At 33.8% G+C, this 22,168-nt stretch overlaps 1 protein-coding gene across 1 annotated transcript; it reads right to left on the bottom strand.

The window, feature by feature from the left end:
• Positions 1–2,483: 2,483 nt before the first annotated feature.
• Positions 2,484–19,999, bottom strand: LOC106057985 (mortality factor 4-like protein 1). Its single transcript, XM_056032627.1, has 12 exons — positions 19,888–19,999; positions 9,356–9,402; positions 9,080–9,147; positions 8,852–8,938; positions 7,721–8,073; positions 7,519–7,628; positions 6,125–6,226; positions 5,945–6,033; positions 5,706–5,805; positions 4,129–4,198; positions 3,820–3,904; positions 2,484–3,235 (listed from the first exon to the last, which is right to left on the bottom strand). The coding sequence occupies exons 1-12, from the start codon at positions 19,913–19,915 to the stop codon at positions 3,151–3,153; spliced, it is 1,224 nt and encodes a 407-aa protein (XP_055888602.1). The 5' UTR covers positions 19,916–19,999; the 3' UTR covers positions 2,484–3,150.
• Between the last annotated feature and the right edge of the window lie 2,169 nt (positions 20,000–22,168).

Here is a 22,168-nt window from a genome sequence, read left to right as displayed (position 1 = left end):
CGAAAAAGTTTGTGCATTCCTGTGTTATTCTAATAAACTGCTGTCAAAGAGTCAATAAAATGAAGTTAAAAGTGTTACATTCTGTGAATACAACAAGGTTACAAAGACAGTTTGTGTGGAAACACTAACTCAAAATCGGCCCCTGAAGTGGTCCACCCAGGTAGGTAAAAAGGCAGGTTTCAATATTTTCAGAAAGAACATCAGAATGAAATTCTATATTAAAGACAAATGACAGAGAAGAATGGAGAAAGAAGGTTGACAGATCTTGTGTAGTGCCCCAGCGGTTCAGCAGACCAAAGGATAGGTGAAAGTGAATGTGAAGTAAGATGTGAACCTGGCCTAATTGATGTCTTATAATGAATATCTAATTGATCTAATTGTTTTGTAAAGGTTCATTCTCTTATTCGAATCCTCAAGAAAAAGGACATTTTCGTAAAAAAAATATTAAAAAATCCTTTAGTTAAATGTTATGTGTATTGTGCTACGCTACAGTTCACGCGATAATATGAAAAACTACTTAATAATTGTTGTTTCAAATTATGTTCAACTTATATGCATACTAAATTGATTTTTTCTCTAAAAAAATATACATTTTTTGTGTGTAAATTTTGTAGTTATAGATATATATATAGATATTCGACTAATTTTGTTCACATACTATGATTTCTCCATAAAAGTAGGACCGCCCCCCCCCCACTCAAAGGGTTTAGATGGGAAGGGCAGTAGAGGTATTCGCTCCTCTCCTTACAATCGGCCAACAGATGAACGACATAATATAAAGACCCGTTAAAATACCAATAAAAAGTTGTAATCATATAGATATTTAATTGATTCTGTTAGCAAGCTGTGATTTCTACAAATAAATAGGACCGCCCCCCCACTCGAAAGTTTATGGTGGGGGGGGGGGCGGATTGATGCCATCGCCCCCTCCCGACCCTACCAAATCGGACAAAATACTAGAAGGGGGTGGCGAAATAATCTAAAAATAGGTTGAAATATAAATAATTAGTATATAGGCCTATTATTATTAACATAAGTAATAAATTCGTATACAAATTGTGTGAATTCTATACTAAAATTCGTCCGCCCCTACCGCATTCCCCCCCACCACTGGATCCGCCAGTGGTCACCACGCTGTAGGTGTCAGTTATTGTCTGTAGGTCTGTAAACAAAAATTCTTCGGAAATCTGCCCTAAATTTAGGACTTAATATTTCGCATATAGGTCTACATCAAAGTGAACGTTGAAAGTGGTTTAGTATTACAAGCGTGACTGAACCCAAGAATTTTTAAAGGATTAAATGTTTTTATTAGAGATGTTTTTCATACCAGAAAAAAAAACTCACCAAACTCCCACGAAGTTATACAACTGATCCTAAAAACAAGATTAAACGATCAACCCAATTCCTCCCCTCCTCCGAGCTCTAGTGATAGTGCGGTGTTCGTGGTTCTTCGCGATGGTGTCTTGTGCTAATGTGTCTGACAGATCTAAACAATTAATCTCAGTTGGTATGTGCTTGTGAGACAGAAAACTTTGAATGGCAAGTCTGTTGTACAGGCCTCTGCGGGTTCTGCACGTCATAGCGCGAGCCAGTGATGCGAATCGTGAGCTGGCTTGGAATTCACTTGTCTGGACCTGGTTTCATCATCACCGCATTAAGGTGTTGCAGTTATTTCTTTTCAAAATAGACACACGCGCTCACATTGATGTAAGGTAGAAAAACAAAACATGTCAGCCCCCACTCCCGTCCCTCAGAACTAAAGAGAGAATCATTCTTAAGAATTTTTTCGCAAAAAAAGGTCACGAGAGCTTCATTTTAACCGTTTATTGAAAAGCGTTTTAAATGAATTTTTAAAGTCACAAACGCACTGAAATAAAGACGTGAAGTTGTTTTTTTTTTGTTTTCAATAGTGTATAGAGTGGACGTTTGGGTAGAAAAATAGTTGGAATAGGCAACTTCACAGATTTATATAGATACCGTTTTCATGATACATATTTTGAAAATTTAACTTGTTTGGCATTCTAGGACTTAAAATAGATCTCATTGTTTAAAAAGGTGATTATTATCTGTTTTATTTATTATTTTTTGCTACAGTAGATCTAATGTTTAGAAAACAATTTTTTTTAAAGACTTTACTTATCAACACATTCGTATGTACCGTGTATATTGACAAAGAAATGAAACGTATCAATGGCAAATAATGATGACAGTGAGTCATAGTCAATGAGAAAGATGCTGTTACAAACTCCATCAATTTTTTCTTTCAAGAGTTTGGTAGATATTATAGCATAAAGAACAAAATTGGATTGAATCTATTAACAATTTCTTAGTTGTCATCTGGGTTACTATGTAGTACTTTTAACATAAAACTGCTTCATCGTCGTAGCTCAGATATTGTAAAATAATTCCATGTTGGAATATGACACAAGTGACTCTATATTACAGTAATTTAAAATAAAAAAATAAAATTTAAGAGACTTCCAAAAAGTAGAACATCATAGTTTTATTAATGGTGCTACTAGAGAGTGAGATGTAGGACAAATGTTCCATGTACTGTACACACAAACAAAACACAAATGTTAAAGATTTGAAGTTGCATTCATTTTCTCACAATCACAAGTAAAAATATTTTACAACATACACGAGATATTCATTTCTTCAAGATACTAATGACATGAAATTCCAACAAGGAACATTTTAACTACTGGAAAATGACTTTAAAAAAAGTTTAGCACTTTATTGAACACTTTGTCCATTGTTGGGGTCAAGGCTTTTTTAAATCAATTCCTAGCGGCAACAAAATATTTATTCCAGATGTTAGTATTTTTTGTTGCATTCATCTGACTTGCAAATTTAACATTTATTGTTTAAAAGGGAGTAACAGCTCTTTCTTGTTACACTTGTAAAACTTAACACAGGAAGGTGAATGTACATTGTTGGCCTCATGGAACTGGACAACTTTCAATGAAAGAATTCTTCCATGACAACGTAGAAATGTTTACAATGTCATTCACTCATTGGCTTGTTTGTATTTCATACTTGTAAACTATTGCCATTTGGTATCTCTACAAATACACATTTACAATGAAAATTACAATAAAACAATCAACACCAACCATATCAATATGTAACAACATTCAAAACAAATTTTTATATGGCTTTTCGATGGTAGTCAGGACTTGCTATTTCATAGTTAGAAATCTTAAAAAGATTTGGACCATTTTTGGATAAATACCTGGAAAAGAAGAATTCAAATATTTAAAAATCATAGACATAGAATACTTTTGTTATTAAAAATTTTTTTTTTTAAATCTTGTATTACAATGGAAGGGGTCCTCGGGTTATGACGATCTGTTCCTACGTTGCTTCATAAACCGATTTTCGGTTAACTCAGAATATACATACGTACAGTATGTAGATACTTTAAGCACTTATCCTATTCTAATACCTATTCTTACACAGTACCCTGCATAATTATAAAGTAAAACAGTGATAAAAAGTAGTTAAAAAAAAAAAAGAAGAGAAAACAGGCTGATTGGGACACTCTCTATCTTGATGAAATATTGCTGCATGTTAGTCTGGAAAGAGTTTGCTTTCACGCAGTAAAACCACTTAAGTTGAAACAAGGCTTTATATATAATAAGGGATGTGTTGTAGCTATGAAACATTGCACATTGGGACTGCGTATTGCATAATTGCAACACTCTACAGTTTGGTGCAAGAATCAATCCATTCAGGAATCTATTACTTAGCAATTCATATTTTAATTAATAATAACAGGATATAATATATGATACAAAGTTAAATGAAAAAACTTACTTAAAAAATTCATGGATATGATTAAGTAAAATGTGAACAGTTCTCTCATCAAGAGTGGTGTAAGCTAACATTGCACCTAGGCGAACTGTATGGAGACACACATTCATCACAGTTATTGACAAAATGTAAACTATAGCTATATAAGCCTATATATGTATATATATATGTATATATAACTACTCATTGGCAACAGATTATTTTTGTAATATTATTTTTTATTAATTCAATTTGATGATCACATTTTTTGTGAACAATAAACCAACAAAACTAAAAGTTCTAAATATAACATGCTAGCAATATAGAACTCACCAAACAATCTCAGGAAATGAATAGCTCCATAAATACTGGACATTGGCTTCTCAGGATATTCTGACAAAATCTACACATGAAAAGAACAATTTTAGAAAAAAAAAATATTATTTATACAGTGTAAAATAACTCAAGCAAATTTTCCTTTTTATACAAATTACTTCTTTGCTTTTTTTTTCATACTTCTTTGCTTTTTTTTTCAAAGTCACATAGCTCTTGTAATGTTCTATATTATTAGTCTGTATTGTTATTTCTCATATCAAAGAAATGGATGACAGAAAATAATTTGAAAAAGTACTGAAGTCAACTAGTTCACAGTAAATATAATAACTCACAGGCAAATGAATCACAGATCTACTTACTGAGAGAGTTTATGTTATAGCCCACAATTCTGAATAGAGCAACAAGGGATGAAGCATGTCAGGATTGAGCTATGAACCAATTGGACTTATAACAGTTCACCAGTCAAATAAAGGCCCTTATTGTCAATATACACTTTTTTTTTTATGGTTATAGTTTGTTTCAGCTTAAATCTAAACATATCTTGTCACTGAACTAGACATCTCCAGATCACTAAATTTACACTTTCAAACTAGACTGAAAATAAAATAATTAATTGATCTTGTATTTCCTTCTTTTTTTTTGTTTAAATATTGATTTGTGGGTTTACTGTTTGACCCAATGGAGAAAATATTGATTGGGTTTAGGGTTTGACCCAATGGAGAAAATATTGATTGGGTTTACTGTTTGACCCAATGGAGAAAATATTGATTGGGTTTACTGTTTGACCCAATGGAGAAAATATTGATTGGGTTTAGGGTTTGACCCAATGGAGAAAATATTGATTGGGTTTACTGTTTGACCCAATGGAGAAAATATTGATTGGGTTTAGGGTTTGACCCAATGGAGAAAATATTGATTGGGTTTAGGGTTTGACCCAATGGAGAAAATATTGATTGGGTTTAGGGTTTGACCCAATGGAGAAAATATTGATTGGGTTTAGGGTTTGACCCAATGGAGAAAATATTGTTGAATTAAAAATTAATGTTATAAATTTAATTTATTTTCTTTTAGAAGTGAAACAATTTTTTGTCATGTTTTTTTTAAAAATAAATTTTAATTAAAATTTTTATCATTGTTCTTCCTTTAAAAAATACCATAATTATTTAAACAAGTTATGCACCTTGATTGAAAAAAAAAGGCTGATTTCTAACACATGCTTGAGTTGAAAGGGTTTTCAAAAACACAAAAATTTTTCAATTAAATGCTTTACACAAACATAAAATTATAATAGCAGTTAGTCTTCCTGCAATTCAAATATAAATTTAAAAAAAATTCTTTTAATTTAAATGTTTAGCTGCTTAGAAAATTTTAATGTTGAGCACAACATTAAGTTTTACTGTAAGCATTCCAAAAATCTTTTTGAAAATGTCACAAGTCTTTATAAAGCAATGTGAAAGAAGATGGACATTTTACTTCTTTTACAGAGTATTTGATGACAACTGTAGCATAAACCAATTAGAAGAGTGAATAAAAACTACTTAAAAAGAAAACCAATCTATATAAATATGAATTACTTCACTATACTGAGGTCTTTCAAATTTGTATAACAACTGAGCTCCTAGCATTACATTGAAATAATCTTTACATCCCAGCATTGTTTCTAGCATGGCATCTCTGAAATGAAAACAAATATGGAAGTTTAATTAGCAGATCTTGTGGAAAACTTTGTCTATAATGAAGCTGCCTTTAATACTCTTTCACTGATAAAGCTGACAGATAAGTTTAAAAAATATGTATACAATACTGTACTAACTTGTTAATATTTGAATTTTTTGATGTTTTGGCTTTAATATAGTCATCAATAATATCATCCACTGTTTGTTTGCATGGTAAGGTCACAAGCTAAAAAGTTAAAAAAAATAGTATGTATGTCTTATAATAAGCAAATCCCGTTTCATTAAGGTTTGTTAAAAAAATCTAGGCTTTTCTTTACCATTTTCTGTCGAGTTATTAAATCCCAATCATCAACAAGAACTGGTTTTAAATCCTCTGGAATCTTGATTTTGACTTCAATCTTGGATAAGTAAGTTTCTTCCTATAGAAGAAAAATTAAATCTAAATTTTAAAAAAAAAAGATAAAGAAAAATAATAAATAAAATCATTTTTTTTTCAAACCAAAAAAAAAAAAAAAATCCTCAAAAAAAAAAAAAAATTCAGGAGAAAAAAAAAAAAAAAGGGGGGGGGGGGAATAGGATTTTTTTTTTGTCTGAAGAAAATGGACCAGACAAAATATTAGGAAAACTCCCACCAATAACCAAACACATATTAAACTAATCTAACTCACTTATAAAACATACCCTTACACTCAAACTGGCGCTATCTGGCGTACTTAACACAGCTTACAACAGTGCTGCTTATCTTGCATTATTCTACAAGACTAACATTAAATTAATGCTCTCTATTTTGCATTATTCTACAAGACTAACATTAAATTAATGCTTTCTATCTCTACAACTAACAATAAATACTCCATTACCATATCACACATAAACACACACTCCATTATTAAAGTTGTTATAGCTAGGTGAACTCAGCCAATGGCCTAGGCCAGTGATGCCTAAAAGTACGGCCCGCGACGTGGTTCTATCCGGCCTGCCGAAACGCCAAAACAAAATTAAGGAAATCACCCACACCTCCTGCCCAAAAAAAAAGGTTGAAAAATGTAACTCTACCTATGTTAGGGCTCTCTCTTTTTTCTAATGGATTGGTACCACAACATTTAACACTTTAATGTAAAATGTAACAGAAAAAGTGAACGGATCTATACTTTCTTTGTTTGGAACATGATAATAAGCCAACATATTTGTTTTATAAAGAAAGTGTGGCTTTTTAACCAAAAAAAAAAACAGCATATGAACAGCATTATGAAACAAATATAGCGGTATTGATGGGAATATTTAACACAAAGAGACAAAGAAAATTAGTCGGTGGTAAAACTTGCTAAAATGTTGCTCACATTTGAAGTAGAGAAATGAACCCATTTTCCGACGAGTGAAAAAAATAATTCAAATATGCAATTAGTTAATGTAAGTACTACATCCATGGGTTTCTCATAAAATTAGTTTAAAGTCAATTTCATTTCTGTTTTTATTTTTGTTACTTTTTCGGTCATGTGGCCCGCGAAACGAGTGTCGAAAATTAAAATGGCCCGCAGGTCGAATTAGGTTGGGCATCACTGGCCTAGGCAAACCATGATCCATATATATAAGACCCAGGAATGTGAAGAGGACACTCTGAGCACATACATTGCTTCTTGTGACAGAAGGAACAAAAAAAAATAATTCTTCAAATGAGGGAAAAAAAAAGGAGAAAATAAAGTGATCTTACTGATTCAACAGTCTGTTCAATTCGTGGACGTTTTCGCTTTGGTTCACCAGAGGCAGATGTCGATTGTGGAGTAGCTGGTGCAGATTCTTGAGTGGAGGTGACTGTTGGAACTATAATAGAGCAATAAAAAAAATCTTTTAACTGTTAATATGTAGTAATTAACAAACATCTACAACTATTCACAGCCCAGAATGCTACTAACCAGAAGTGGTCTTTTCCTTTTCTTCTTTTTTATCCTTCTCTTTTGTCTCTTTTTCTACTTCTTTTTCTTTTTTCTTTTCCGTCACTGCAAGCTGAGGAGTGGAGGGTCGCTGTTTTGGTTCTTTTTCTTTTTTTTCTTTCTCCTTAGGAGTTGCCTTTTCTTTTGGAGTTTTTTCTGCAGCAGACTTCTCTTTTTCCTTTTCTTTGACTTCTTTAGTTGCTTCTTTTTCCTTGACAACAGATTTTTCTTTGTCTTTGTCTTTCTCTTTTTCCTTCCCACTTCCTGAAGGTGTTTTTGGTTTTGTACTTTCTTTCTCTAACTTTTTGTTACTTTTATTTTTCTTCACTTGTGCACTATGAAGATGGAAAGATAACAATAATAAAAAAAATATAAGTTACTAGCATCATGCACATATTTAAACCTGTTATATTCAACAAGGTTCTGTCAAAGTTGTTCACAAGTCCCAAGTTCTTTGTTAATAGATGGACTTTCACCTAGTTCTTAGCTAATAAATGGACTTTAACCTTGTTCTTAGCTAATAAATGGACTTTTAAAGTCCCAAGATCTTTGTTAATAAATGGGCTTTCAAAGTCTCAAATTCTTTGTTAATAATTGGGCTTTCAATTGAGTTAAAAAGAATACAGTTGATTTGAAAATGTGTTCATTTAAAACATAAGAGCAGACCCCAAAAGACAGAATGTGCTTCCAACAAAGTCTTATGTATCAAGTACTGAAAAGTATTGAACAATGTATGTTTTTCACAAGGCATATCATTGAATGTGACCATTCAACATGATTCCATACTGTAATGATTTTTAACTATTTACTCAACAAGGCAATATTTAACAATGCTAATGTGATTGTGGATGCCAAAAAGCTCAAAAAGAATAAGATCTCAACTCTTGATTAAGAACTTAACCATATAAGACTTTTTAGATTCACTGAAATAAAATTGAGAATCAAAGCAGATGGGAAGAAGTTGTGTAAGAGTAATGGTTCCTTCACATGTTCCACAGATCTAAGAATTAGAGGTAATGTTTGCACATTTTAAAAAAGATTTGATTTAACATTTCATAAAGCATTACAAAATTCTATTGCTACAATATATGTAATTCAGTTTGTACTACAAACCCATGATTTTTTAGGAGCTCTTTCTGTTTCTGAATGCCTGCCTCATTGTTTTTGACAACTCGACTTTCCTGAACCCATTCATCCCAGCTGTAGAAAGAGAACGAAAGAGAAATAGCGATGACATAAAGTTATGATAAAGCTGAAAAAAAAAATAGGCATACATAACTTATTGATGAATGACAGAAACAGCCTACAAGCTCAGATCATGGCTACGACTTTGAAACTTACTTTTTATTCCAGCCATTATAATGTATTAAATATTGAACTTTTCCATCCTTCACCTCCATCCGCATGCACTTGAAAGAGGAAACAAAAAGGGTAGAAGTCAGCAGGCAATGTGAGCTTTATGTAAATGTTAAACAACTAAAGGATATTTTTGTTTTTGTAACTTTAAATACATTGTCATGAGGAAAAAAAAAAGTTAAAGTACACTTTCATGGATATTGTGTAACAAAAAATATTTATTATATTTAATATTTACTACTAAACATGTTAAAGACTTACTTTAGCCTCATAAAGTAAAGGTCCATGATAACATAAAACTTTTTCACCTGTTGACAGATATTGTATAATGTGTTTGTAATCTCAAGCATTGTTTGTCTTTAGGTTTAAATAATAGATGATATTGTCTTATTAAACTACTGTTTCTCTCTTACACCAAACCCTCACTAACGTGTTTTTTTTTTAGACAAAATAATTTTAAAAGTAATAAGCATTGCTTATATTTTTTTTGCCATCTGGCTGACCATTTTGCGAAGTGGCCATAATTGCTTCATATCGACCAATCAATGTGCAAAGTTTATAAAAACAAAATGAAATCAATAATTTTTTAGTGCATACTCGCCATTGTGGACAATTTAAAAAGCTAATAAAATCAAATTAATATTTTCTTTTTTCCCCCCTCAAGAACATTGTGTGAGTGTGAGTAGAAAATAACTACAATATAAAACACAATTCTGTAGAATTGAATAATAAGACAAGACTTAATTTAATCTCAGGAGGCGTGCTGGTTGAATGGTAAAGCACTTGGCTTCTAAACGGAGGTCCCAGGTTTGAATCCTGGTGAAGACTGATTTTTTATTTCAGGATCTTTGGACACCTCTGAGTCCACCCAGCTCTAATGGGTACCTGACATTAGTTGGGGAAAAGAAAAGGTGATTGGTCGTTGTGCTGGCCGCATGACAACCTCGTTAACCGTAGGCCACAGAAACAGATGACCTTTACATCAACTGCCCTATAGACCACAAGGTCTGAAAGGGGAACTTGACTTTTAAAAAAATCTAATCTTATAAATAAATCTACAATTAAAAATCTATGCAGGGTGTAAAAGAAAAAAAAAGGGAGAAGTAGAGAGAGAGAAATGGGGAGAAAGAGTAAATTTAGATCTGCATGAATACAAATGTATCTCTAGAATTCAAAATGAAAAGAATTGTCACAGTGAAAGTGATAGTTTATAATATAGATCTAGACTGGCTCTTACTAAAAATCTTAGTCTATTGACAATCAAGTCTTAATTATAAATAGATATATATATCAATTTTGTCTAGATATATAGATCTATATAATGTAGATCTAGATCTAGCATTTTAATTTGTGTGATTTTAATTCTAGATCTAAATCTCTAGATCATGTTCTATGCAAATTTGTAAATTTATATGCTTTCATTTTTAAAAGAGATCGAGATAGATCTAGACAAGATTCTGCTACTACGCTCTTGCGCACGCTCCATTGGCTTCCCGTGAAAGCGAGAATCGATTACAAGGTCGCCACACTTTGTCATCAGTGTATATATAACAATGAGATGCCCTTGTACCTTAGCGAACTGATTACTCCATATGTCCCCCAGAGAGCCCTGCGCTGAATGGACTCTACGCTTTTAGTAGTGCCACATTTCTCCCTCAAAAGCTACGGTCTGCATGCTTTTTCAGTTCACAGACCAAAGGCTTGGAACTCACTCCCCATTGATCTCAGACAGACAACATGCTACACCACTTTTAAGAAGAACATTAAGACCTATCTGTTTAAAACTTTTTTAGATTAACTGTCATCTTAGCTCTCGTGTTTTTGTTTGTAATGTTGTTACAGCGCCTTGAGCCTATATTTTGTTTGTAATAAATTTTGTTTTATAAATAAAATTATTATTATTATTAATATACCAATGACTATTAAAGTAAATGAAGTATTGGAACTTGTGGTTTTGGTTAAACTTCGCCCTATTATTACATTTTTATTCAATAAAGCTGACAGTGCTTTTTTTTTTAATTGAACGTAGGATCAGCATTTTCCATATATAATGAATGGCACCCTAAAATGACAATTTTGTCTATTTTTTCAAGAGGTTTTTGAAAAGTTTTTAATAAGATTTTAAGATTTTAATAATTGAATAATTTCAGGAGATATTTAGGACTTCTTGGTATATTTTGCAATTCCAGATTTCCAGGAGCGCCTGGAACATCAGAAAATCCAGTAAAGAGTCAAGGGTGTAACCCAAAAAATAATAATTTGTGTGTGTGTGTGGGGGATCCAGAGGAATAGAAGGTCAGAATATAGAGTCATTGATATGTTGAGATGCTGTCATCCAGTACATTATAGCAGAGGGGTGTGAACACACACAGGATAAAATCCACCAGTTAAAATTTTTATAATTTTTTAAATATTTAGTTGTGGAACTATAAAATAAATGAAAATTGCATCTCCAACTGTTTCTTTCTGAGGTCATCTATGATATAGATCTAGCCACAATCAAGTGTTACTTTAAAAACTACTTTCAATGTAGATCTATAAATTTATAATATATCTAATCTAGCACTTTGATAAGACTATGCAGAGTAAAGTGTAAAGTTCAAGCAGCCCCGATTTGCAGAGAGGCTCACTTTTTATTACTAAAATTTTTTTATTTGAAAGTTTACAAAAGGACTGCTATAATTCTACTGCACATGCAGCTTTTTTCTTTACTTCCGACACACATTATTTCTTTTTCCTTGTAAATGCAAAGTTCACGATGAGGTCAAACTCAAGAGGTGTGGAATTGTTTTTTAACTTCCGATATTGAAGGAGATGGGTCATAGACTTAGGACTATTTTTAAGTCTGATGACTCTTCAACTCCAAGAGACTTGCATATTTGATATATAGACACACATAAGGAAACATGTGTTATATAAAATATGTTGTGCATTGAGTCTGAATTTATTTTATTACATTTTTTTGAGCTTTATGGCGAAAGTTAGCATGTTAGAAAGTTCGAGCAGCATAGTTTTTTCAATTGATAAAAAAGTACCTGAGTATTATAGAATATCAGAATAAATATACATAATTTTAAAATTCAGATTAAATCAATATAATATGCAAATCTAGTTTTCTAGATCAGAATAGTAGAATAATAATTATTGGTCGACAAGTACTATACCACAAAAAAAAATATGTTTGATGTCATTTTTACACACTCAGACATTCAACACAGAAAAGCTACAATAGTAGACTAATAAAGACTGATGTGTCTAGCGAGAGCAATACTAGTGTATACAATTACTGATCGAACAGCTACTACGGTAAAGCCTGTTGTGTCTAGAAGAGCTGGTTCAAGCCAGTTACATCACTTACACTGAGCCTGTTACAGGAGAGGACCTGCGCTAGGTATGGTCTCAAAGAATGTTGTAATCAAAAGTGTGTACCACCCCCTTTCCATTGAACATGTTAGAAGAGTGGTTAGCTCTGGATGGGAAAGAGTATGAGATCACCTATCACTCTTTCACTCCCCCCCCCCTTCTAAATTATTCTCACAACAGCCAGCTAGATCTACATGTAACACTGTTGTGTCTGACGACCTTGGTGTGACGTCAGTTACAAGACGTAATAAAGTTGTGGAGCCTGGAAAATGTGGAAATGGCTGGTCTCCTGGCGCTGGAGTAAAAGAAAATGATTTTGTGGTGAAAATTAAAGATTAAAAACATGATGTATGTTTTACAAATTTATTTTCTTTGATCTGCTCGAACAACGAACATACTAACCGGGGAGGGGGGGGGGGGATTCGATTAGATGAATTATGCTTGACAATACTCACACTACAGTCTACACCTCTTTAACCTCATTTATAATTTAATTTTAACTATAGTGATATATTTCATCCATTTGTCTATAATGACTATAATAATAGAGATATGATTTAAGGCAGAAACATGTTTCATACAACTTTTGTGAAAATGAATTCCAGACATTTTTCAGACTTTTATTTTATGTTTTCCAGACTCACTAACAGTAAAGTGGATGGCTACCTGAGCATACCGTATGCGCTCTGGACTGCTGTATTCGTGGTCTTGGGTTCAAAACCCTGCCGTCATGTGGGAGGTTTGGACTAGGGTGTAATAATAATTTAAAATTATGAAGGAACATACGAAACAAGGGGAAAAAAAAAGTCACTAATCTTGTAGCACTTCTAAAGACTTGGAAGGGCAATTTAAAATATATAGTAGACCTATATAGTTTAATAGGCCTAACTTAGTTGTAAAATCTTATTCTAAACCTCATAACTAGTCCAATAGTAATAATAGTTTTAATATATATATATATATAGATTTTTAGTGGCTTAATCATTCAGTGATGGGAACTGACTTTACAAAAATCTTAGGAAATTTTGTAAACCCCCCCCCCCCTTTTTCCCGTTTTTTAACAGGCCTGTCGCGGCGACTTAAAAAAAAAGATGTTGCTGAATTTTTTTAAACTATAGATGTAAAGTCATTTTATTTAATATTTTCTTTAATTAATGTTGTATTACATAACATTTACACTGCATTGAGCATTACTGCACACAAAATGCATGCATGGCACTATTGTTTGTATATATATAGATGGGAGGAGAAAGCTTTTTGCAGTCTGAGCATTCTATAATAGATAACTGCTTTACAGATATTGTAACAACTTCTTTCTCAAACAACTATAAATAATAAATGTGTTTGAAAATAAAAACATGCTTGGGTTTTGGAAATACTTCAAAAGTATGAGCTACACTTGTGTTTGTTTCACTAATTATTAAATTTTGTACAAGAGAAACTGTTTACTAAGCTTTGCACATGAAGTCCACCAAAAATGCTTTGAAAAGCAATTGAGAGAAAGCTGCTGAATCTCAGCTGTGTTCTTAAGCAAGAACAACCAGATGAGGAGCGATGCTTAGAGGAAGGGAATGTTAAGCATTAAAACTGCATATTGAGGCTTCCCTATGTGACTCTTTTTCATGCTGATATAAATTGTTTACAAGAAGTGGATCTCTACCACACTGGGCCTTTATAGCATTAGTAATGATTAGTTATTAGTTAGAGAAAATTTTTAAACTTTAATATATATATTTCTCACTATAGATCAGTGATTCCCAAAGTGGTCTATATAGACCCCCAGGGATCCACGAAGACTTCCAAGGAGTCTACGAAAGTGAAAAAATAAAATGGGGGTCTATGAGATGTCCATGGGGGTCTACGATAATGGATTTCATTTCATTTGTAACTTAAATTTTCACTCCCATTAATGTTATTATTTCCTACACTGATATATGATCTGTACCTTAGTTAATCTTTTAAACATTTATCCTGCTATTCAAACGAAAAATGTTTGTATTTAATTTTAATACTTATTTAGGCCTAAATATCTTAATTTTGTCTACATATAAGTTATGTTTAACAACAAGAAATGTAGATTGTACACCGATGATTATTTAAAATTGGGATTCATTCTTTCCTTGTCAAACATGCGGTTGCCTAAGTGCCTTTTTATGACGATATGAAACTAATCACGCTAGAGGATAATTTGAGACGATGCCATCCTGATAAAAAGATAAAAGTTTGAAAAAGATAAGTTCAGAATAGACCCACAAAATTTCTCTTCGACATCATAAAGTGAAGATGATGGTTTGCGAACGACTTACAATATCTCTTTATTTATAGCCAAATATGGAAAACACTTTAGATAAAACATTGATTTTACCTGCCGTTGAAATAGTTTTAAAAACTGTTTAAAAACAAACCTACATCTGATATTATTAAACGAATTTCTTGCAACAATACAGTTCAAGGGAACATCGGTGTTGTCTTTATATGAGAAAAGAGTCCTTGTAATCACAACAAATTTCCGCAAGGATCAATAAAGCAGTTTTAGTCTTAGTCTTAAAAGCTTCTTATGTAATTCTTTTCAAACGACATAAACAGTTTGGGATCAGCGGTCTAGCAGGCCCTGACAGGATGTAGCGCTGTTTGCAGCAAACTGCTGGCTCCTTATTTTTCCTCAGGGTTGACTCACAAAACCCATGTTTATAGTTGCAAGACAGCAGAGGTTTGAATTCAGATATCCTTCTGCTAGGTAGGTATAAAGCCAAGGCTAATGAGTCCCGCCTGTCCAAGGCTTACTGGTTTTGGTGTTAGTTACTCGCCTTCGCCACTTCTCCTGTTAGTGAAAACAGTTCTGCGGACCCTATATTTGAGCCACACATGAAAGAACATGAAATACAAGAGAAACTGATCTTTTGAAAAAGTTTACAAGAATCCCTAAAGCAAATTAATTAATTAATATTTAATGTTTCAAAGACTACTTTATATAACAACAAATTTCTATATGAAACATAATATCCGTAGCAACGGATGATGAGCCTACAAAAAAAACAACATAACCAGTGTATTTGATGATTCCAGGAATACATATTTTGTTATTTTAATTGGTTTAAATTCAAATTTTATCAATAAAAATGACACCTGCATAACTTCAAACGCAGCTTTAAATTACTTTTTCACTCTGAGACTCACTACATTTAGAAATTAGTTTTAAAAATGTTGATGAATTTGCAAAAATGCAATATAAGTTAAGCAGGGGGTCTACCGAAAATCAGAAACCATGGCAAGGGGTCTACGAGACAAAAAAGTTTGGGAACCACTGCTATAGATCTATATCTAGAGCTACTTATATCTAACTTGGATCTACATCTCTAGTGACTCTAGATCCAATATATATATAATTATTAGATCTACATTCTATCAGGCTTATATATATACTCAGTAACTCACCACAGTCATGTAAAGTAGGCCTACTATATTCTACATAGTAACATATATATCCAGATGGCCGGTAGGTCTATTAGATCTAGATCATATTATTAAATTATTATAATAGATCTAGATGTCTAAATCTAATCCCATTTGAACTCATGGAAGTCGGCAGGCAGGTTTCAAATTAGAAAAATCTAGGGGCCATCGTAACAAAAATGAAAAAATAATAGATCTAGAATTGTAGTAATAGCGGCGATTAGCGCATAGTGACCGGGCATCATTCATAATATTCTTAAGTCTAATACTTTTCAAAAGCTGGCAAGCAGCCATTGAAGTCTAGATCTAGATCAAAAGTATTCAAATTGAAGAATCTAGATATCTTATCTAGAATATATCTATCTAGACTGATTCAAACCAAGATCTAGACTTTTAAGACAATACTATACAGTAACACTAGATTTTTAAAAAAAATAGAACTTTAACTGTGTCAAAGACCGGATGTGCGCATGTTCAAAACAAATCAAAAATCTTATTTTGCATTCTTCCGAAAATGGAAAAATAATAAAATCGGATTTTTTTTTTAAATGTCGGGAAAATTTTAGATTTTTTTGCTAGAAAATCGGATCAGAAGAAATTTTCGGAATTCTGACAATTGTCGGAAAATTCCCATCACTGATCATTAGATACTAGTTAAAAAATAAAGACTTATTTAGACTAGCCTAGGTTAGAGGAGAGATGACCTCATGACGTCATCTCTGTTAGACATGCGGACCCGCAGAGGAGCGGATATCAGCTCAGACCACTACCTTGTCAGTGGCAAATGTAAGCTCCGATAGAAACGCCAACCAAAACAAGCCACACGACCCGCCCATTTAATGTAGAGAAGCTTAAAGACGGCAATACTGCAGCACAGTTCCGATTGAAACTAACGAACCGCTTTGAGGCTCTTGCAGATATATTGACTCTTAAAGAAGAGTGGGCCAACTTCAAAGATACCACTATTAGGTGCGCGGAAGAAGTTATCGGAAGGAGGCGAGGTTCATACAAGGAACGGTGGATACAAGACAGAACATGGAAATTGGTAGATGAGAGGAAAGAGGCCAAACGTTGACGAGATCAGAAAAATGAAACACAGGCTCGCAGCCTAGCGGAAGAAGCCTTTAGAGAAGCAGATCTGAAAGTAAAGAGAAGCTGTCGGCGAGATAAACGGGACTGGATTGAGCAGAAGGGACAAGAGGCACAAGCAGCTGCAAGCAGAAATGACACAAAAACCCTTCATCATATTGTCCGAGATCCCACAGGAGCAAAGAGTGGACATGGGGCACCGATGAAAGACAAGCAAGGCAAAACTTTGTTAACGAAAGAAGAACAGGATGCAAGAAGGGTAGAGCACTTTAAAGAGACCCTTAACCAACTGTCGCCAGACCTAACTTACATATTCAAGGACCCCTCTCCAGACAATGATCTCAAGGTCAAGACAGACCCAATAACTGCTGAGGAGGTTACCATGGCAATTGCAGTGCTAAAGAATAACAAAGCACCAGGGCTAGACATGATATCAGCAGAAATGCTAAAATATGGAGCACAGTGCATTGTTAACAGAATGACTGATCTTTTAAATCTCTGTTGGTGAACTTTAAAAGTCCCCGAGGACTGGCAAAAGGGAGTGATTGTAAAGCTTCCAAAAACTGGGAAAATTGGCAGACTGCAACAACTGGAGGGGCATTACTCTCCTCTCTGTCCCGGGCAAAGTTTTCAGCACTGTCTTGTTGAGACGGCTTCAACAGTCTGTAGATGAAAGGCTCAGAGAAGAACAAGCAGGTTTCCGAAGAGTCAGATCATGTACAGAGCAGATTTTCGTTCTATGAAATATCATAGAACAAAGTCTTGAGTACCAACAACGGCTATCGATCAGTTTCGTGGACTTCAAAAAAGTGTTTGATAGTGTCCACCGAGAATCAATATGGAAAATAGTTAGAGAATATGGCATCCCAGAAAAATTCGTCCAGATCCTACGACACCTTTACAGTCAGTCTAGTTGCTGCATTAAAACAGAAGAGGGAACAACAGAGTTTTTTACAATCGAGACAGGGGTGCATCTTTGCATCCCTTCCTTTTCCTCCTAGCCATCGACTACATAATGAGGAGAGCAATGAACCAGACTGCCTTTGGTATTCCATGGCGTGAACAACTCCGATTGACAGACTTAGAATTTGCTGATGATGTTGCACTACTCAGGGCTACAAATAAATGCATTCAAGAAATGACGGAGAGCCTAGACAGAGAGGCACCCAAAATTGGTCTTCTACTCATTCACTCATTATTAAAGTGCCAGATTATTTAGAGCTCTTGTTGTCAGGTTCTTGATGTGTTAGATGTGCTGTGTTTAGCAGAGTTTACAGAAGGCCTGATTAGGAGAGAATCGTAACAATATAATATAATTTGTGTTCTTTATTAAACGGGGGGAGGGGGTGGGGGTTCGCGCATAGATCGAGACTAAATCTAGGCTCGTAGATCTTTTAAGAAGCGGCGCATAGATCAAGACTAGATCTAGTAGACCTAGAATAGACCTAGATCTAGTAAGTCATTCTTGGGGCCTAGCCTTTTAGTTGTCTATACATCATTGACGAGATATTTATTATAGCCTATTTGTTTTCTTTATTTGAGGGGGGGAGGGGAGTTTCGTGCATGCATAAATAAATCTAGGCCAAAAACTAACTTCCCGGCCTTTGGTAGCCTAACTGAAATTTGATCGACCATCTAAATAAGGCTTATATAGACTAACATCAGACATAATAAACTAGTCTTTCAGGCAGTCTAGGCCTAGATCTATTACTAAATTTGATTTAAGTCTACAGTACACCATCTAGAAATAGGCTGGCATTTCACTGACAAGCCGTGATTCCCCTATAACAATAGATCTAGTAGGCCTAATGGAAGCCTCTATATGCCCAACTAGATCTAGCCGCCTAGCGTTATACTGGTTACGTCGCCTGAATGACATCGGATTAAATTTTTTTTTCAAATTCCAGACTTTTTCCAGACATTTAACAAAATTGCCTCGAAAGTAGCAATTTTCCAGACTTTTTCAAGTCTGAAATCTTAATTTTGAAATTCCAGACTTTCCAGACTGGGTACGAACCCTGAGAAAAGACAGATTTTCCATTGAAAATATGCATTTTTGAAGTTCAATATTCATTATCACTGAATATAGGAATATAGGCCTTCTGTGGCGTATTTTATAGATCTGATATGTAGATCTTTGTTTGTGTATACAAGCTTTGTAAGCAAATTTTGTGGAAATTTGTTTTTATAAAGATTTTGTACCTTTGTGAAATTCACCAAGTCTACAGGCTATTCACGACAGACAGGTTTTACTTGAGGAATTCAGAGATAAGTTTTTTCATAGGTCAGATTGTTACGGAGATATAAAAATTCTAACGAAAAAATGGCTGCCAGTGGGTTTAATCACTCAAACTTCAGACTTAGTTAGATTTGTAAGATACAAGTAACGAGAATGATACTAGTTTACTAGTTAATAACTAAATCTAGCCACAGCTACTGTAACTGTGAGCTACTGCTAGTCTTCTCTGTCTGTCACAGTCTGTGTCTCTATGAGTCTATAGTCACAGTCTAGACTAGTCTGAGAGTAGTCTAGGTCTAGATCTTATCATTTCTAGTGTTTATTTTTAATCACAGTCCACTGCATCAAATGACTTTTAATGATCAATTATCAATAAATACATTCACTATGATTCACATTGAGATTGTCACATTGTGACATCAATCATCATGATTGACATGATTATTCATTCATTCACTGTAGTTGACAGGACAGTAACTGTGTAACACAGTTGTTAATCAAGTTAATGTGATTAAATGTTGATTTGAATTTATTCAATTTCAGGAAAATAATTTTATCATTTCACTTTTTCTTAGCAATGATTTCTCCTAAACTCTAAATCTAAGTCTGGTCTCCATCTAGACTAGATTTATGTTAATAAAGTCTTTACCCTCTTGAAATTTTGGTTTAGGAGCCATGGTTTAGGCCTTGATGTTAATGCGTTTCTTCAGCCGCCAGAAAGACAAAACAATATTGCTTGATGTTGACTACGTCATTAAAACTGTGTAAAAATGTCAAAAATTGTTTCAAAGATAAAGAGCTCTAATATGACCCTGACATATATAATGTCTTACTTGGACCAAAAAAACAACAACATAATTTTGTTGTAGACTATTGTATATGTTTACACACACACACAAAAGAAAGATACATTTGGATTATAACTCATTTCTAAGTCAACTCTGTAATATTATTGAATTTAAAGGTAGGAAATAGTTATCTCTTGGTCAGAAAATTTATTGATGATATATATAATATATTCGCTCCATTAAAAATAAATAAGGGAGACAATTATTATGATAATTTTCATTGTGTAAATTCCTGCTTATTTCCCTTTTAACGTTTGATAGTTCTGACAAGCGTAATTAGCTGCTTTAAGAAAAAATTAAATACTTACACACACAAAGCTGAAGACGCCACAATTCTTACATTAAAAAGATCCGTAAAAAGTCTTTAAAATGTTAGAAATTGCCATTGATAATATGATTATTATTATTTTATTTTTTAGTTGACTAGAAGAACGAGGCCTATATTTTATATTTCTATTTTATATTTTAAATGCATGACGCGTAGGAGTTACCTTACGTAAAAAGAAGAGGGAGGGGGAGAACAGGTTATCTACTCTGTATTCATCCGTCACTAAAAAATAACAGGGCCGAACTTAACAATTGTGGGCCCTATGCAAAACGGAATTTGCGATGCCAAGTTTGGGTAGGGATACAGATAATAAGTGAAAATTAAAAGTTTGTATAAGAAAATAAATTCGTCTTAGCATTTTATTCATTCTTTACTACTTAGAGAATTACTTTACGAGTCTTGCGTGTAGCGAATTCATACATTATATCATAAAAATTATATTTCCTATCTAGATCACGCTCAATAGCAAGAATTACAAAATGTTTCAATCTATCTACGAGAATTGTTGACCTCAAGTAATTCTTCATTAGTTTGAGGCGCGAGAAGCTTCTTTCACCAGATTCCACAATTACAGGTATTGCATAATGCCGTGTTGTTTTTTTTTTATTGCGCGTAGGATTGGCGTTTTCCATATTGAATAACACCCCAAAATAAAAATTTTTGTGTATATATTTCAGGAGATTTGTTTGAATTTCAAAAGATTTTAATAATTTCCGGAGATTTAAAGGACTTTTTCGTATATTTTTCAATTTCAGGAGATTTCCAGGAGCTCCTGGTAAATCAGGAGGCCGGGGGAAATCTGTTATAAGTTAATTTAATAATTTACACCTAGAATTATCGCGGGTCCTATGAAAGTGCGGGGCCCACTGCGATCGCATAGGTAGCAGTGGCATAAGGCCGGCCTCTGCAAAATTGCGGCGTATGCTACGCCGTGGGTCAACTAGTTTTATATATAACTCAAAATGTTGAGCCAGCGTTAGACAAACTGTAGAGCTGACAGAAAGGTAGGGGGACTGAGAGGGAGTGCGACTCTAAACATGTTTTCTGTCGGTTATCTGTTTATTGAGCTTCCATTCGAAATCTCATTTTCCTCCATCATGGCTTATAGCTTAACTTTCCAACTTCCCGGCCTATCTCTATCAACTTTCCACCTTCATGGCATATCTCTATCAACTTTCCACCTTCACGGCATATCTCTATCAACTTTCCACCTTCACGGCATATCTCTGTCAACTTTCCACCTTCATGGCATATCTCTATCAACTTTCCACCTTCACGGCATATCTCTATCAACTTTCCACCTTCACGGCATATCTCTATCAACTTTCCACCTTCACGGCATATCTCTATCAACTTTCCACCTTCATGGCATATCTCTATCAACTTTCCACCTTCACGGCATATCTCTATCAACTTTCCACCTTCATGGCATATCTCTGTCAACTTTCCACCTTCACTGTATATCTCTATAAACTTTACACCTTCACTGCATATCTCTATCAACTTTCCACCTTCACTGCATATCTTTGTCAACTTTCCACCTTCACTGCATATTTCTGTCAACTTTCCACCTTGACCCTCATGGTATATCTCTATCAACTTTCCATATGTCTCCCTCATGACTTATCTTTGTCAATTTAAGAGATGTCAGTGCACACAAACTTGACGGGGCTTGTGTTGGTCACTTCTTCTCGAACATCCCAAGTTACCTTGGTTTCAAAACCTACAATATAAACACTATTTTTAAACAGAGG

This window comes from Biomphalaria glabrata, chromosome 1 (assembly GCF_947242115.1).
Source record: "Biomphalaria glabrata chromosome 1, xgBioGlab47.1, whole genome shotgun sequence".
Taxonomy (NCBI): Eukaryota; Metazoa; Mollusca; class Gastropoda; family Planorbidae; genus Biomphalaria; species Biomphalaria glabrata.
Note: the sequence above shows the minus strand (reverse complement) of the source record. Positions and strands in the feature narration are given on the sequence as shown.